Raw genomic sequence first — 16,342 nt, 5'->3', positions numbered from 1 at the left:
ACCGCACTAAGATCAAGTAACCGACGAACCCCTCTCATCGCCGGCCCCTCCCATCATCACGCTTCCGATCCTCGGTCCAGCCCTCCATCGGAATCTGCGAATCTGCAAGAACCCGATCTGCGTCGTAACACGTCGGCGCTACCCGTAGCCGACAGTGCCTCAACAAGCAAACCCCCACCGATTGCTTTTTATATCGTCTTTCTAGAAGCCCGTCGACGCAAGCAAAAGTGGACCTCGAAAAAGGGATGAAAGGGGCATGATGACGAGTGCAGCCACGACCACGCTTTGGCCCTTCCCCACATGTGGCTGCGCTTCGAGGCCCGGGGTTGGGCAATAATGGGGCGTCTTCCTTTCACAGCCAGCAGCAGTCTCACGCAGCGAGTCCCGAATATATCGCAGCTGCTGGCTTGCCCCCTTGCGCGTCACTTACTTTGTATATAAAGGAAAGAGCGCTTCGTAGCTGCTCTATCGCATATTCAGCCGCTCGCTTCTAGAATCACTCGCTTTTTTCCCGTGGGGAGATCGAACGTTCGCTACGCCATTGCGGTCTCGTGTCGATATAAGAGACCGGGAGCTACCCCGCAAACCCCAGCAATTCAGTCACGCATCGCAACGCAATGGCTCACGCAACACCGTCGGAAGCCGGTACAACCGCCCCCATACCAGGTATTACACATCACATTTTGCTAATCGGCATGCAGAAGTAGCAAGCACGCTCTCGCACCTCAAGCTCTCCACCAAGACGCCCGAAAAGCCCGCCGCGAAGCCCAAATCCCGCCCCGTCGCCGACTCGTGGGACGAGGATCTCGATTCTGGCAGCGACACCGAAACCGAGTCTTCAAACCCTGCGTCCAACCTCTCGCGCTCCTCCACAAAAGAGCACTCGCCACTCTCCCCCATAACCACCACCACCTCCGTAGACATCCCGAACCCGCCGCCGCCGACGCCTGCGTCCCCGACTCTGTTCGCTTTTCCCGATAACGTGCCGTATGGCGTGGGCCCGGTGAAGAGCAGAGACGGGAGTAACGGCGGAAGCGGGGCGAATAGTCCGGCCAAACGGCCGGAGAAGACGACGGCGGTGGCGGGACGGCTGATTGCGGGCGCGTTGGGGGTGCGGGCGCCGAAGAGGACGGAGGAAGAGAGGGAGTATGACAGGGCGATGAGGGAGAAGGAGAGGAAGAGGAGGGAGGAGGAGAGGAGTAGGGAGAAGAGGGAGAAGGAGGCGGCCGAGGAGAGGAAGAGGTCTGTTTGGGAGGATTGATTGAGTGGGATGCTGGAGGATTGGGAACTAGCGTGGAAGGGCGGATTTCTAAGAGGCGAATCGACTTGTGCTGCGGCATGGATCGCACTTGTATTTACGGACGCTTTTTTTCAGGCTAGTAGGGTCATTGTGTGGTATTCGGTATGCGCCATTGAGTCTGTAGGAGCTCAGTCGTAGGCAGGAAGGGTGTGTGAATAGACCTTCTCGTGGTTTCTTTGCCTCAGAGCCCTGAGAGGGTAATGTATATATATAGCCGTTGGTCATGAATATTCGTATCTTGAGTTGGGATCGTAAATCAATGGTAATCCGTGCGCAAGCAGGCCCCATGCACTGTATGACAGGTCGCCTTGCAAGGATCAAAATCACTGAGCCATTTCAAGGGAAGGGAACCAGAAAAGTCCGTACGCTATCGAAATTCAATCACGGCGGAGGTGGTGTCGTAAACTACATGAAGGCATGAAGGAGGCGCGCCGCTGGAGGCGTGCCCGATGGCACCAAAGACGCCAGAATCCGGACCCATTGCCGCTCGTTAACAAGTAAGAAGAACCCCGTCCCCTGTTCCATGCCGCTCGCTAAATGCCCTTTCCACCCATCGCGGTCACGGTAAGAAAATCTTGACGATCGAGGGCCCGGGCATGTGTCGTTGGCGGCCTCAATCGACGCATCGTGCGGCAGAGAGACTAGCAGCAGCCACCGATCTGTTCCTGGTGGACTTCGAGCGTGTCTCCGTCTTGCATGTCCAGCTACACCATATTAGCCTGAAACCAAAACGTCGCGGGCGAGGCGGCGATTGTAATGGCAAACGTACCGTCTCGGGGTTGTCTGTCGGCTGTACTCGCTGGCCATCGAACAGAAACCGCACGCTCGAGATGTTCTTGCCCTGGCGGTCGCAGAAGGCGTCCATGAGCTTCTTCAGCTGCGTAGTCCGCTTGATTTTGAAGAAGACCTCGTTGTTGTTGTCCGTCACCTTGATGTTGAGGTGCTCCGACTGGCCGCCCTCCTCAGGCTTCTGCTGCATGTTGTTCGGCGAGCCGCTGTCAGACATTGTGATGGTTGCGAGGAGTGGGTCGTGCTGTCGAAGCGGGGTGGTGGGTACTCGGAGCGCAGGTGCTGCTGTGAGACGTTAGAAGGCGCGGACGCGTGGAAGGTGGTAGAAGTGGAGTGAGACGCACGACCGAGCGCGGAGCAGACGTTGCTTTTGTAGTTGCAGGGAGGAGCTGGGTGTCGCCGAGCGCTGCTTGCAAGTTGAGAAGCAGAAGAGCAAAGGTGTGAAGCCCGTGCGGACGCGTCGAAGCTATTTATACGGCGGGTGGCGAATGGTGAGTGAAGGAGAGAGCGAGCGTTGCTGTGGGAGAAGAGTCGGGTAGTGAGGTGGGAGACAGTGGCTAGTGGGGTTCTCGTTCAAGGTCGCTCAAAGAAAATGGACCAGCCGAGCCGGCGGCCTCTCACCTTCACTACCCTTAGTTTTGTCCTACTTCCGTGCCCTATCTCCTCACCCTGCTGCCTAGGCAATTCCTTATCGCCGGCTGGGCTGTCGGCGCCTTGTGCGCTGAACTTCGCAGTTGGGCAATTTCGCCTGTCCACGTGACGCAAAATGGTGCGTTTCTGATGTCACTGCATCACCAAGTATGAAACTTACGGCTTGGGAAGGGAACGAAGGAGGACCTCCAGACGGACCCCCCGTGCCATCCTCGGGCATGCGCTATTCAGGGTATGTAAAATTGTTGACCTTGGTAGGCAATTGCTCATCCACACGGTGCAGACTGCCTACAGAAGAACAACTACAAGGAAGAGAAGTGCCAAAAGCAGGTATGTGTCGGCTTCACACTGTGTGCTTCCCTACGAATACTGCTATCCAGAGAGGCGTGCAATTGATCCATGGAATCAATTGAACGGGTATCTGGAACGCTTTAAGCCCTAGTACTCGCTCTAACAAAATTCAGGTTGATGCTCTCTATGAATGCTGTAATGCCTTCTACCAGGAAAAGGGAGAGAACGCGAGCACGGTGAGCTGTCCGAAATATTCTCTTCTGAAGTAGGTACCGTCCGTCCGTCAGAGAATTCCCACTGACGAGATTAGATTGAAGATGAAGCAGAGGAGTCAGGCATCATGATAGACACGGGAGGCCGTGAATAAGGAAGGCACTCCCAAAGCATGCCAGCATGGAGAGCCGTCGAACTCGTCATGTATCCATAGAAGCCTGTCCTGCAGGTGTGTATATAAATCGCTGGTGTAATTTAAGAAACAGAGTTTTCCCCAATGATGGCATGTCATACCTCCTCTATTTCTGCACCTTCAAGCCTCACGAGGAAGTCCAGGCAGTCACCAGGAGGTACGTTGTTCTAAGACGGTCGTGAGCGCGCAAAGAGACCGCGTGGGGCCTGCTCAAACACTGAGCGGGTTTGAACCGAGACTCTAATGACCACCTAAAAGACATTGAAGAAAGAGAAGCGGAGCACAAGGCCTTCGCGAATTTTATACGGCGCCCCGGCGCCAAGCAAGAGTGCGCTAGTGCGGCGCGCGGACCACCTCCGCTGGGAGCTGGTTCGCGATGTTTTGTCGGAGTGGATGCCTTTGACAACAGCCTCGCCCGCCCCGAGGACCCCATATAGCGACCTCAGCGCGCCGCTCTGTGAGGCGCTTGAGGCACGACTAGTACTCTATATCGCGTCCGCCATTCTGCAACCATGGCCTCGCTCTCTCGCCGGTCGGAGTCTGCAGCGCTTCAGGTACGTTAGCAGCTCAAGCTTCAGTGATTCAATGATGGAGATGTATATTTCATGATAAAAAATGGCTGACATCTTAGAAGACAACTGGCAACAGTGCGATCTCAATTGGAGCTTCCCGGAGCACGAATACCCTTGCACCGAGCGATCCCCTGCAACCGCTGCGAGCCATGGCCGACCGGGTAGGCAAAGAGGTGGAGAAGTTCGCCGAGAGGGTCGACCACTGGCACACCCATGGAAATGAAGATTTGAAGGCGAAATACCAGACAACGGTAAAGATGGTGGGCAAATTTCGGGACCTGGCAGAGTCAACCGTCAAGGAATTGAAGAAACACACCGGCGCCGAGAACAAAGGCGAACTGGACAAGAGCGTGCGGCGGCGAATTCAAGACATGGCTGATGAGCCTTCTTCGAGCGGTGAGAACTCGCTTGACCAGTCTCTCCAGTCTGTCGTTCCATCAGTCGAACCCAGCGCTGCTCCAGATTCATCGTCCGTCCGAGAGCTACGACAATGGCAGGCGGAACTTGCGACATGGGAGCTCCTCCGGATAATCATCGAACATTACCATCCCCAACCTGGTACTGACGTGGTTGCGGAGAAGCGGTCGCGCTTACAGAAGGTGGGAGGAGCAATGCGCTACTGCCCCAAGAGCGAAATATGGGACCGCTTTATACTGGAAGACGATCAAGCGAGAGAAAAGAAAGTCATTCTCAAGTGGCTCCAACAGACAGCGAAGAATAGCGAGAACGACATCGAATCCATTACCGAACAGCTGGAGGAGCTTTCGGGCAAGGACACGCAGACTTGGACAAGTGGGTGGCTGGACACCAAGTCAAAGATAAAGCAATTCAAACGCGTACAGGGCTTGGATCATCCTTTGGATTCGGACTTCACTCTTCAGAGTAGCGACAGGACTCTGTCTCTCGTCACTCAACTAGATCCGGATGCGCCAACGAGACAGAAGCGAAACCTGGAGAAGTCGGACGAATACTACGAGCGCGCCCTGTGGATGGTCTGCTACGAAATGCTACGTCGGGGTGAGCCTTGGGACAAGGTGGCCGATTGGTGCAAAGAGAGGAACGAGGCATGGCGCGGCGTCAGCGTAGGTGCCGCGTACGACTCCCACCCTGACGGCGGTCCTAATGTCGCTGGAAACGACATCGGCTACTTGTTTCGCCGGATGTGCTTCCACGCCGCTAGAGGCGCCCGGATTCCTTACGAAGCTGCTGTGTACGGCCTTCTGAGCGGAGACCTGAAGCAAGTCCAGACAGTATGTCGATCTTGGGACGATCACCTTCATGCACACTACAACGCCCTTCTCCTCTCCAGATTCGACAACTATCTGCAAAAAGGTCCCAGTGCCCGGGTATCCCAGATCCTAGCCCGAAAGTTCGTCTTCCAGGATGAAACCGCAAAAATTGGCAACTGGGAAACTGCAAACAGCCATGTGATAGAGCTACTGAAGCAGAACAAGGCCACAGCTGCGCAGGCAGTGTCTCCCATGAAACTCATTCAAGGCGCTCTCATCAGCAGGACCGAGGATGAGCTCATATACAAGGTCGGCATAGCGATCGCTGATATGCTGCAGGGGGATGATCGGCTTCTCAACCTGATCATAGACCCAGACTCGGAAGAAACACCTCCTAGCTCCAAGATGTCCGGGGAGCACCGCCGCGTCAACGCAGAGAGATATCACCAGACCCTCGCAAACGATCCGCAGGCTCTTCGCATTCTCGTTCACGTTTTCATCACTCTACAGAATGGACTGGGTCTGGCAATGTCGGACACGTGGCAAAAGAAAGAAGCGACGTTCAACGTCATCGCCGCATACATCGAGTTTCTCAGGATCACCAACCGCACTCAGCTGATACCTTTATACGCATCGCAGCTCGATAGCGGCCGAGCGGTGCATTGTCTCTCACGCGTTATGCCCGACATCAAGAACATCGAAGAACGGAAGCGCTGTGTGACTCTCATGGAGCAGTATCGTGTCAACACAAGCCACGCAATGGATCGCAATATCGACCTCGCTCTCCGAGGGAGCGGGCTTGTTTCTGGACCAGACGGCACCGTAGCGAATCCCATCTCAAGGTTCACAATGCTCGAAGGGACGACGGACCAGCAAGAGCCCTATCTGTGGCCCGGGCAACGCATCAAGCTCGATTTCTCTGGCTTGGACATCTCCGCTGGGGATGAAGCGGTCATTGAGAGCGTGCAGTGGTTTAATCATCTCAACGCGGAGGATGACAAAACGTTTGGCTATCTCTACCATGTGCTCAAAGTCTTCTTGCGTAAGTTCTTATTCACTTTCATAACGCTGAACTCGGGCTAATCTTTATGGTATAGTCAATGGCCGTCTGGGTGCCGCCGAGAAGCTCATCACCGAAATGAGCGTCGAAAACGTATCGCTAGTAAAGACAGCCATGTATTGCGGCTACGCCTTCGACTTTACCCAAGCTGGTGCCGAGGAACAAGACGAAACTCAAGTCACCGCCTCGATGCACAAATCGCTCTCCGCCTCCGGCCGGGGTTCTGTCCGCCCCTCCCAGATCGTTTCCGCTCAAGAGCACACCCAGCTTGTGCAATGGTTGCGGGGCACAAGCGCCGCCTACTTCGACCTGCAGCAGCTCGTCCGCCTCATTACGCTCTTCCGCCACTGGCGCTCAGAAGAAGAACTCCTTATCGCCGACCGCGCAAATGCCTCCACCGAAGGCATAAAAGATCTCTTCCGCAGCATCGAAGCCACCTTCCCCACCCTCCTCGAACCTTCGTTCATCCCTACGCGCGACGAGGAGATGTACCTGCTATATAAAGCGTACCTTCCGGACCTCGTTATTTCCTACCTCTCCGTCATGCAGACAGGTTCGTACTTCATCCACCGCGAAAGCGCGATCAAGGCAATGGATGTGGCGGCGGTTGTCGCGGATGAGGACAAGGAGTGGATCCGGAAGATGTTTCTGGACACGGGCAAGATGAGCTTGCTGGTGGATACGCTTGCGCAGGTAGGCAAGGCAATGTTGAAACTGGCCGAGCATCCGGCTAGCAAGCGGGCGGCGGGGAAGAAGAGGGGGAGTAAGGGCGAGACGTTGAAGATTTGGGACGTTAATGTTAGGAATTGAGGGATGGTTGGGCAAGGATTGGGACTTTTTTGGATTAGAGCATGCAGAGCAAAAAGTACTTGGGCGAGGGGCCTTGGATTCCACTGCACTGCACTAGGGACGCGTGGAGAGCATTGCAATATAACACATGACCATTTTTCAAACAGACCGATTCAAACTCTCTTTGGCGGCCCGACGGGCCTCTCCAGCGGATGCAAAACCGTACTATACAAGTGTATGCAAGAATGCGACGGCGGGCCTCAAGATGCACTATCCGAGGTTCACCATGCCCAAACGCCCAAGTGCTGCTGCATGCCTTAACATATGAAAAACCCGCTATCGTGACCTCATCCGCATCGTGGCCGGCACCTTCTGCTTGAACGTGATAACCGAATGCGAAAAGTAAACAAACAAGTAAACAAGAAAAAAAGGAAAAAAGAAACCTATAAACAAAGAAGCGGCGCGCAACAACAACTTGCAAGAATCGGAAAAGAAAAAAAAGTGCCAAAAGTACCCCATGCCAAGCAATGCTAGAGATGCCGCAGACAGTGATGCGATGCGCGTAGTAAAGTGCAAGCCTAGCATCGTTATGCAATTGGAAAGTGGGAATAAACGATGCAAGTGAAGATGAATGCGAGATGCGTATTCCCAAAAGGAGGATCGTGCGTGCGTGGAGAGTGGGCAGGGTATGGACATGGCTTTCAAAAGTCCACGCTCCATCGCATCCTGGGGTCCCGCTCTGTGACCCTGTGGCTATCGAACGGCGCAAGCAACTCGCCATCAACTTGATCGGTGCCCCAGGTCCGGCTGATGGCGAAACCGCTGCCGGGCCAGTCTCCATTCGTAGCGAGGATCTCCTCTTCTTCGTTGTTGGACGGGGGGAGCTTGATCCGGGCCTCCATAAGTGGTGCTGAGACGAAGCGCGAGTTCAGGAGAGCACGGGGCGATACCAGATCCTGCAGAACGTTGAGCGAAGACACGTCTGAAGAGGCGAGCGGAGGTCGATGTTTTGCATAGTACGGTATCGAGTCGGAAGACTGCGTAGACGAGTACTTGATGCGCTGGGCGGTATTGTTTTCATTTTCGGAAGACCGGTTAAGGGAGATGTTCTCGGTAGGTGAAGGTGGGTTTCCCGAACCGCTAGACATGACGGTGGAAAGCGGTTGGCGGCTGGTACGGACGCGGACGACTTTGATGCCGGGGACATTGCTCGATTTTGGCGTGGGCGTACGTCTTACGATGGTATCGCTTGAATCCCCGGAGGACTGGTCCTTCGTATCGGTCTTCGTCATTGCAGTGTCGCGGCGCTTCTTCTTCAGGGAGCTAGCTGCCGAAGAGGGGCGTACCCCTGGCGTCTTCGGTCGGTCGTGGCGTTGACCGGCGACCAGGTTGCTGTAGGAGCTCCCTCTCGACAATGGCGGCATCTCCGGCGTCTCTCCGCGATCGAGTTTCTGGCGCAATTGCCGAGCGCTGACTTGGCGCTGCAGACTCAATTCCACGCGACTACTTGCGCCGCTCCCACTGCGACTCCTGTTCTTGGCTCGCTCCTTCCCGCTCATGACGCTAGCTTTGGGCGGAGGTTGGAGCATCCAGCGGTTATCGGAGGGATGTGGAGAGGGCAGGCTGACGACGGGAGGATGCAGGTCGTTCACCGGCGGCGCTCGCGCGGAGTAGTAGCTCCCTGATGATGTATCAGGTCTAGTGATGCCGGCGACACCCACAGAAGAGCCGGACATGGTGGGCGCAAGGGGAACCACCAGCTCATCGACGCCCCACAGGTCCTCGTCTTCCCGCTGGTATCGCTTGCGGTTCCAATTGTCGTCATCCAAGGTCTCGTCGCTCAGGCGCAAGTCGTCGGACTGATTGACGTCGATGCTGCTTCCGCCCTGGCTCACAACGGTGCTGTGCGTTCCCGCCGTGGTGATTGCCCTCGTGCTACCCGTGTTCGCCCTCTTTGCTCTCCGCGGAGGCGGTCCCGGACCTATAGATATCTCTTCCTGCCAGTACGGATTGGTGCCGGTTGGTTCCGGATGGTGGTACAGATCGGGACGTTCCAATTCCAGCTTTATCCTGGCCTTCCTGGCCCTCTTCGCCTGCTTCCGCCGCTGCTTCTTATACATGTAGCCTGTACACGGCGTGCATGATGCGTAGTGGAAGATGGCCGACTGCAGTCCCTTCATGAGCCACGACATGGCGGCGCGGGAACGCGGTCTGCCGTGCCCGAATGCAGAGCGGACCTGCGCTGATGCGGCGGTGCGGATTGAGAGGCAGTCTTCGAGCGGGCGGCGCGGTGGGCGTCGGCGTCGGACCCTAGCGGGGATGCTACGGCTTGTCGAGGCACGGTCACAGAGGTTCGGCGTCGCAGGTTGGGGGGTCCATTCTCCTCCCTCGACGGCTGAGGAGAGGAGGGAAAGCGTCAATTGCGCGCGGTGCGCAAAGCGAAGCGGTGTCTGGCAGGCGGCGACTCCCTCCGGCGGCGCCCGCTGCTGCGTGGTGAGTTGGTCGGCGGGAGCGGAGACGAGGACGGGAAGTGCGACGACGACGACGACGACGATGTGGAAACGCGCCGATCAGCGAAGCTTGGTCCTCTTAGCGCGGGGGCTGGGCCGTTAATAAACCGATGCTTCACTCCTCCGCGTCTGCAGTCTGTACAGACCTATTTGGCCGCCGTCCGGGATATGCAGAGCGACGAGGGGCGCGCAATCAAGATGAGATGAAGGAGCCCGGCGAATTCGGCCGGACCAACACCGGGCGCCGTTGCGACTGCTGAACGATCCCCGAGGAATTCGAAACATTTAACGAAACACCTGCTTCGCGTTTACGCTGCGAGGTCGTAATCCGCGAGGCCATACGAGACGGGTTGCGCCTCCTCATCTTACCTGTCATCCTCCTCGTCGTACGGCCGAACTACCCTCCTGCCAGTCCCTTGTCAGCAGAAAAGCGGTAAATGCGCAACAACTCATCACCTTCTCATCACACTCACGTTAGCGGACGGTCATGATACAGCGTGTGCGCGGGGTCACCAATCGCGGGGAAGAGGAATCATTTCCATGCATGAGCTGGCGAGGCGGTTGACGCACGCGGCGGGGCGAGGCTGGGCGGCCGAATATGGAGTGGAGAAGACGACCACGCCGACGACTGATCGCATAGACGAACCCATTTTGACCGTTGCGTTCCGGGCCTGAGGAGATGAGCAAACAAGGCGGCTGAATGGGTCCCTGGAATATCCCCCCGCGGACCAGGCTCTCGTCTGCGGGCGCTGCACGCACGGCAAGCGCTGCAATAACGCCTCGTATACTGCGCACTATCCTCTTCCGCAACGGCGCCCCTGAGGCTCAGTCAGCACATCGTGCCCACGTAGCTTGGCGGCAGGTAGAGAGAGAGGTCCGGCTCGTATGGAAATGCCCGGGAAACAAAAGAGCACCGCAGTCCAAGGAGTCAGGGGATGATGGCTTTGGAGTCTCCGTTTCCGTTAGTATGCACACAAACCCCCATCAGCACTCAATCCTGTTGGATTCTTGCGGGTCCAACCATATGCGATAAAGCGGGCACTTCCAGTGAACTAGAAGACTCTTAGGTCTGCGATATCTCAACTGACGTGTCGACTACTCAATCCTTTCTCTGGACAACTAGGTCATTCAACCCCCACGAGGAAGTCTCGCAGCTCACCCTTAACGGAGAAAGCTAAGTCGTAGGTTCTCAATTCTTTTTTATTCTACTGCAGCACCCTACACTTTGTCGTTTCTGCGCGGGCAAGGATGAGTCAACGTACCCTTCAAAACTATCATTGTTGCCTGCGAGGGAAAGGGCAAGTGAATCCATCACTGCGACCCGCATTTCTTCGCTGCTGCATTGGAGCTTCGATTCGCGAGAACACACAAACTCTTACCACATACTTCGTTACCGCCCGACACAACCCAGCACAAACATTCATTCATTCCTCAGCCTTCAGAAGAGCAGAACATGTCGCGGCCCTCAACTCGCCGCCCCTTCGGGGCCAGAGCAGCTCTGGAGGCGCTCTCCGAGGACCTCGGAGCTATGCATATCCCGCCTCTTCCCAAGGGACCTACGACTCTGGATTCTCTCCCGGAGGAACTTCTCGACCAAATAATCTCGTACTTTACTCCAAATCCCGGCCCAATCTCCGCGACATCGACAGCACATCGGATCGCCAACCTACCGCGCATCTCCCACGTCTCCAATCTCGCAAACCTCTCCCTACTCTCTCGGAAATTCAACCGCATCACAGAACCTCACTTATACCATACCATCCCTGTCGTTCTCGCTGAATTCGAGCGCTGGGAAAAAGTCCTGGTCCGTGGCGGGGCGGATCTCTCGTATGCAGTGCCAACGACGAGGGGATGCAACGCCTCTCTACTCCTCCGAACGTTTAAGGCTCATCCGCAACTCGCCCAACATGCCCGCATTATCATTGTATGGCGCCACGACCTCGGATTTCACGCGCGCCGACAGCTTGGCTTATATGGCTACGAGTCCGGATCTCCCTTCAAGGTCAACGCGGACGACTTAGCCCTCATGGAGAAATCACGGGTCCCGCTCGTCGACAGCTATAGCTTGGAGCGAAGCAAGCCCCACACTCTCAGCATAGAAATGGATCCCGTCTACAACGTGTTCCGCGAATTGCTGCGAGTGCTGCCACGCGTGGAGAGGTACGAGATGAGCTTATACAGAACGGATGCGCCATGGAATACGGTGCTAGATGCTCTGCAGAGCATTGGAAGTCTGGGCGTTAGTTTCCCTAGGACGCCGCTTCCGAAAATCCTCGATTCAGTCAAGGACGTGACATTAGCGAGCTGCGGGGATGTGATGGAGTACTGGCCTCTGTTTACGCTGCCTGCTCTTGCGACTCTCGAGCTATGTGGTGCGCACTTCAAGGTACGTACATACTTCGCGTTGCACATACTTCGCGTTGCACATACTTCGCGTTGCACATACTAGTCTGTATTAGTCCCTTCTATTGCAGGCGGGCTCCGCAACACCCATCCTTAGAGCTCTTCAAGGGATAGAATAGAGCGGGACGGATTTCGACGTGCCACCCCTCCCCTTTTTCTAGACATCATGCTTACATATACCCTCTACATCTATAGAAAAAGAGCAACAGGAGGTTACTGCGAAATTGGGCCTCCCTCTCCCCCTCATCGAGCTTAAAGGATCTTACACTCTCACGAATCCTCGCCGCCGCTAACCTCTCCGCGGCCGAAAACCCCATGGCCCTCCTCTCCCGCGCCTGCACCGCTCTCACAGCTCTTCGTATAACGCAAGCTGCACTTCCGGGAGGCACGGTCGCACGTGATTTCACTCGAGCCTGCATATCCAATTTCCTCCTCCACCTTCCCACCCTGAGGGACGTCGCTATTCACGATGAGTACATGCGGCCGATCTCGTACAATGTCCTAGAGGCCCTCACACTCCAGGATACCATGGCCCAGTTTCGAGACTCTACTGGAAACCTACGGCACCTAATACTCAACGCGGTCGATCTGACCAAGCTTATGCCCGCTAAGGAATGCCACGCCGAAATAGAAGGCATCATATGGAAGAAGTGCACCACCACCCAAAGCCAGCGCCTCTTCCCGCGCATCGACATCACGCTGCCGCGTACGCTGCAAACCTTTACCCTACGAGTCAGAAGCGAGCGTGAGCACCGGGCAGCCCTCTTCTCCGTGATACGAGCTTTGGGCCTCGACATCCGTGCGCGGTTTCCTCAGCTGAAGCGCTTTACCATCTGCTGGCTTCCGGGTTCGGGAAAGCCGTACGGGCTGCAGGCCCATCGCGGCCACGTTGAGACATTCGCTGAGCAGGGGGTTGAGCTAAGTGAATGGGTTCTGGATCCGCCGACGGAGAGGGCGCGGCTGGCGGGAGTGGATGCGCAGAGAGTAGCGCGCGGCTTGGGACGTCTTAGTGAATATGGCGCGTTCATGGAATGAACTGTTCCGCTGCAGCTCGAGGGGTATTGAACACAGAAGCCGGCCGGTTAACGCAAAGCTGGGCATGGATATGTGAAGATTGTTCAGATTCCTCATGCCCCTTCATCAACTGCATGTCTGTTCTGTTATATACAGTACCTATACATCCACCATTCGTAGCTTCAGACGACCCACAGCTCCAGTTACAGCTTCGCAGGCACCTCTAACCTCTTCCTCCTTCCCCTCCCCTTCGCCTTAGCCACAACGGCCCGCTCATCCTCCTCGTCCCCCGCCCTCTCAACTCTCGCCTCCTCCCACAGCTCCCTGCCCACGATATCCGCCAAGTTCAGCACCCTACTCTGCACCGTCATGCCATCCCTGCGATTCTTCCCCTCCCTCCTACTCAGACTGATCCTCTCCGCGAACATCCACAGCGGACCCTGCGCTATAATGCCTGCCTTCTTCGTGTCCCGCGAGGGCACCCATTCATCCGCTAGCCGGATCGTGGAGGAGACTTTAGAGTCCTTAGAGCGCATGACGAGGATGATGCCTTCGTCTTCCAGGCGCTGGTATGTGTTTTTCAGCGTTTCCTTGTTGACGGCTTCGAAGTAGGACAGGTCGCCCTGGTGATACAGCGTCTTCCCGAGCAATTGCGCGCGATCCTGTACCTTCTTCAAATCCAGCCACGTTGCCTCCTTGCCCCCATATGCTACGGGCGGGGTCAACATCATCAAGCTAATCGCACCCAGCCACGCCGCCTCAATAAACGGCCATATCAAAAAGCAATAAAAGTCGAAGTTCTCGCGTCCCGTTTCCCTCTCCGCGTCGCTCAGCTCGACAAACTCGACGGCCTGCGTTTCCGGATTGCGGGTTACTTTAATGACGTTGTCGGATTCGAGGGAGGCGATAGTGCTGGCGAGATTGACGTCGAGACCCTCGGTCGGGAAGATGAATTCGCCGCGGAAGAGCTGCGAGAGGAAGTAGACTTGGTCGCGGAGATCAGCGTACGAGATGCGTTGGAATTCGGGGCCACCGCCGAGCTTGACTTTGGTGTACATGGAGGCGGAGACGAGGGATTGGAGGATGAAGAGGTGGATGGTCATGTTGCGGTAGAAGGAGAGCTGGAATCTGGATGGTGTTAGCTTTCGCGCGCGGGAGAGTGCAGAACCGCGATAACTACATTAAAGGTTTGGCTTACCTGTCCACGGCGTAGAAGGTCTCTTCTGGTAAACCTGGGACGAGGCCCACAAGGCCCGGACCCAGGACTTCCAGAGCCCTTTCCACCACTACGCTAGTCGGCAGACTGGCAAAGTGCGCTACTCTCCCTCCCTGGGCTCTTACACGCCCACTGAGCCATTCAACTCTCCTAATCAACTCCGACTTGCCGACGCCTCTCCCTCTTAGCGTCAGCAGAACCGTTCCTACTAGCGCTGTGGGCATAACAACGGAAACTTCGTTGATCTCGCTGAGTACTTTGTAGCCCAGGGTCCTTAAAAGACGCAGTCGTTCGTCTTTGAGATCCAACTTTTGTGGCAGCTTGCTGAAGCGGTCTTGCTGTTCGTTGATGAATTTGCGGAGAGACCATGGCTCGTGGAACCGGACATCTACGCGGCCGAGCTTGAGGGAGAGGACAGAGGATGCGGAGAGGAAGTCCATGAGGTTCTCCTTAGGCTTCGGCTGGCCGAGGAGTTCGCTGATGTATGAGCTATATCCAGTTAGCTAGCCTTCTTTCTCCTCATGAGATGTCACTTACTCCACTTCAATGACTTTGTCGTACTGCGTCGACACCGGGCAGATAATCGCATCGTCCACCCTGCCACTCGCAATACTATCCAGCATATAGCTTAATATACCAAACTTCGGCGGTAATAGCTTGCCCGTCCTACTCCTGCCTCCTTCCACAAAGCACTCCAGATTATATCCGTTCTGGAGCAACGTATCGATATACGCTTGCACCAGTGTCTGGTACAGCTGGTCCTCCCCAAAGCTCCGTCTTATCCACATAGCGCCCGCATGCTGCAAGAATGCCCCCACAACCGGGAAATTGAGGTTATCCCCCGCCACAACCGTAGGCAGCGCCAAACCCAGCCGATAGCAAATAATCTGGAGCGAGACGTAATCGACATGGGACCGATGGCATGGTAGGAAGATAATGCTGTGCTTATCCCTCGCCGCCTTTTCCGCCACCCCTCTTAGCCTCAGCACCTCCTCGCTCGAAACATGGACACCTTGGTGATACGCGCGCGTCAAAAGCTGCGTCGTTAGATAATAAGCGCCCCGTATAAATCGCCTACTTTCCATCTTGCAAATCATCTGATCCGTCAATGTCTCGCTAACCTCCATCAAGCTCTCCTCGATCTGCGCCCTGCGCTTCCTCCTCTTATCCTTCTCCCCCACCTGCTCCTCCCCACCCAACAGCCCTTCCTTAGCCTCCACTTCCACTCTCTTACTCGCCAGCTCGCGCACCTTGCTGACCAGCATGTTGTTTAATAGGACCTTGGCTTTCATCTCCTCGCTGAAGCCCGAGTAGAATATAGGCTGCCCGACAATGTTGTCATACGAGCGCCAACCCGTGCCGGAGACGTGCAGCGATACTTCGCGGATGAAGTCGAGCGGCGAGGAGCGGAAGCGCCGCATGCTGTGTATGAGCCCGCGCTCGGGGGATTCATCGTAGCCGGCGGCGTGCAGGTAGACCTGGTCGTCAGCGGTAATGGAGAGGTCGGGGGCTTGTTCGGAAGGGGGCGCATGTCGCGTTTTGGTGGAGGACGGCATTTTTGGTACAGGCGGGCGGCTTGGTGAGGCGCGAGGCGTGAGGTGCGTATTGTGAGGTCTCGGGGATGCTGTTACGGCGAGGTACTCGGGTTCAGGATGTCCATGGAGCCGCGTGCTATGGGGGGGTCAGCGCACGCGGGTGGTTCTGACCAATTGCCCTAAATCGCTGAAGAATGAACGATTCATTTCGCTGGGAAGAGCTTCGCTCTAGGAAAGCCAGGATCTGCTAAAGGCGTTAACCCCATCCAAGCTCTGACGATCCCGGCGCCATGCACATGAGCCGAGGCATGCGGGGAATGACGCCACATCTAGCTTAGATCGCATCTCCAACCGTTCCTTTGTGTGGCCTAACTTAAAAGACCAGTGGGTGCTGACGTACTGAAGCCTCCGGCGAAGCATTACTGATAGCAGTCTCACGATCAATTGGGCAAGTAGTCAATGTTGAGAGCAGCAGTCGGGGCAGCCGTAAACGTTTCCGTACACATTTCAACCCCAATCCATCACCCAGTGACCAGGACATACGCATGGCACGTAGAATACACAGAGAAGTCATACG

The 16,342-nt window shown here is 56.0% G+C and overlaps 7 protein-coding genes across 7 annotated transcripts; 4 read left to right on the top strand and 3 right to left on the bottom strand.

Annotated features, from left to right (window-relative positions):
• The first annotated feature begins 340 nt into the window (after nucleotides 1-340).
• On the top strand, nucleotides 341-1,583 carry BU26DRAFT_518921 (uncharacterized protein). The gene is made up of 2 exons (XM_033828919.1): nucleotides 341-645; nucleotides 702-1,583. The coding sequence occupies exons 1-2, from the start codon at nucleotides 618-620 to the stop codon at nucleotides 1,259-1,261; spliced, it is 588 nt and encodes a 195-aa protein (XP_033683706.1). The 5' UTR covers nucleotides 341-617; the 3' UTR covers nucleotides 1,262-1,583.
• Nucleotides 1,584-1,808: 225 nt separating this feature from the next.
• Nucleotides 1,809-2,702, bottom strand: BU26DRAFT_304494 (ubiquitin-like protein). Its single transcript, XM_033821833.1, has 3 exons — nucleotides 2,430-2,702; nucleotides 2,070-2,374; nucleotides 1,809-2,004 (listed from the first exon to the last, which is right to left on the bottom strand). The coding sequence occupies exons 2-3, from the start codon at nucleotides 2,304-2,306 to the stop codon at nucleotides 1,942-1,944; spliced, it is 300 nt and encodes a 99-aa protein (XP_033683705.1). The 5' UTR covers nucleotides 2,307-2,374; nucleotides 2,430-2,702; the 3' UTR covers nucleotides 1,809-1,941.
• A 2-nt stretch (nucleotides 2,703-2,704) lies between these two features.
• On the top strand, nucleotides 2,705-3,519 carry BU26DRAFT_518919 (DUF1903-domain-containing protein). Its single transcript, XM_033828918.1, has 5 exons — nucleotides 2,705-2,858; nucleotides 2,912-2,972; nucleotides 3,024-3,070; nucleotides 3,205-3,296; nucleotides 3,342-3,519. The coding sequence occupies exons 1-5, from the start codon at nucleotides 2,856-2,858 to the stop codon at nucleotides 3,373-3,375; spliced, it is 237 nt and encodes a 78-aa protein (XP_033683704.1). The 5' UTR covers nucleotides 2,705-2,855; the 3' UTR covers nucleotides 3,376-3,519.
• Nucleotides 3,520-3,840: 321 nt separating this feature from the next.
• Nucleotides 3,841-7,255, top strand: BU26DRAFT_518918 (uncharacterized protein). The gene is made up of 3 exons (XM_033828917.1): nucleotides 3,841-3,991; nucleotides 4,072-6,280; nucleotides 6,336-7,255. The coding sequence occupies exons 1-3, from the start codon at nucleotides 3,950-3,952 to the stop codon at nucleotides 7,106-7,108; spliced, it is 3,024 nt and encodes a 1,007-aa protein (XP_033683703.1). The 5' UTR covers nucleotides 3,841-3,949; the 3' UTR covers nucleotides 7,109-7,255.
• Nucleotides 7,256-7,448: 193 nt separating this feature from the next.
• Nucleotides 7,449-9,487, bottom strand: BU26DRAFT_304246 (uncharacterized protein). Its single transcript, XM_033821831.1, has one exon. It carries the CDS (start codon nucleotides 9,277-9,279, stop codon nucleotides 7,789-7,791), a length of 1,491 nt encoding a protein of 496 aa, XP_033683702.1. The 5' UTR covers nucleotides 9,280-9,487; the 3' UTR covers nucleotides 7,449-7,788.
• A 1,353-nt stretch (nucleotides 9,488-10,840) lies between these two features.
• On the top strand, nucleotides 10,841-13,126 carry BU26DRAFT_304256 (uncharacterized protein). The gene is made up of 2 exons (XM_033821832.1): nucleotides 10,841-11,983; nucleotides 12,196-13,126. Exons 1-2 carry the CDS (start codon nucleotides 11,051-11,053, stop codon nucleotides 13,033-13,035), a joined length of 1,773 nt encoding a protein of 590 aa, XP_033683701.1. The 5' UTR covers nucleotides 10,841-11,050; the 3' UTR covers nucleotides 13,036-13,126.
• Nucleotides 13,117-16,004, bottom strand: BU26DRAFT_456290 (acyltransferase-domain-containing protein). The gene is made up of 3 exons (XM_033824908.1): nucleotides 14,768-16,004; nucleotides 14,213-14,719; nucleotides 13,117-14,142 (listed from the first exon to the last, which is right to left on the bottom strand). Exons 1-3 carry the CDS (start codon nucleotides 15,784-15,786, stop codon nucleotides 13,218-13,220), a joined length of 2,451 nt encoding a protein of 816 aa, XP_033683700.1. The 5' UTR covers nucleotides 15,787-16,004; the 3' UTR covers nucleotides 13,117-13,217.
• Between the last annotated feature and the right edge of the window lie 338 nt (nucleotides 16,005-16,342).

This window comes from Trematosphaeria pertusa (assembly GCF_010094035.1).
Source record: "Trematosphaeria pertusa strain CBS 122368 unplaced genomic scaffold BU26scaffold_7, whole genome shotgun sequence".
Classification (NCBI taxonomy): Eukaryota; Fungi; Ascomycota; class Dothideomycetes; order Pleosporales; family Trematosphaeriaceae; genus Trematosphaeria; species Trematosphaeria pertusa.
The sequence above is the reverse complement of the archived record's forward strand: the minus strand, read 5'-3'. Positions and strand labels throughout refer to the sequence as shown.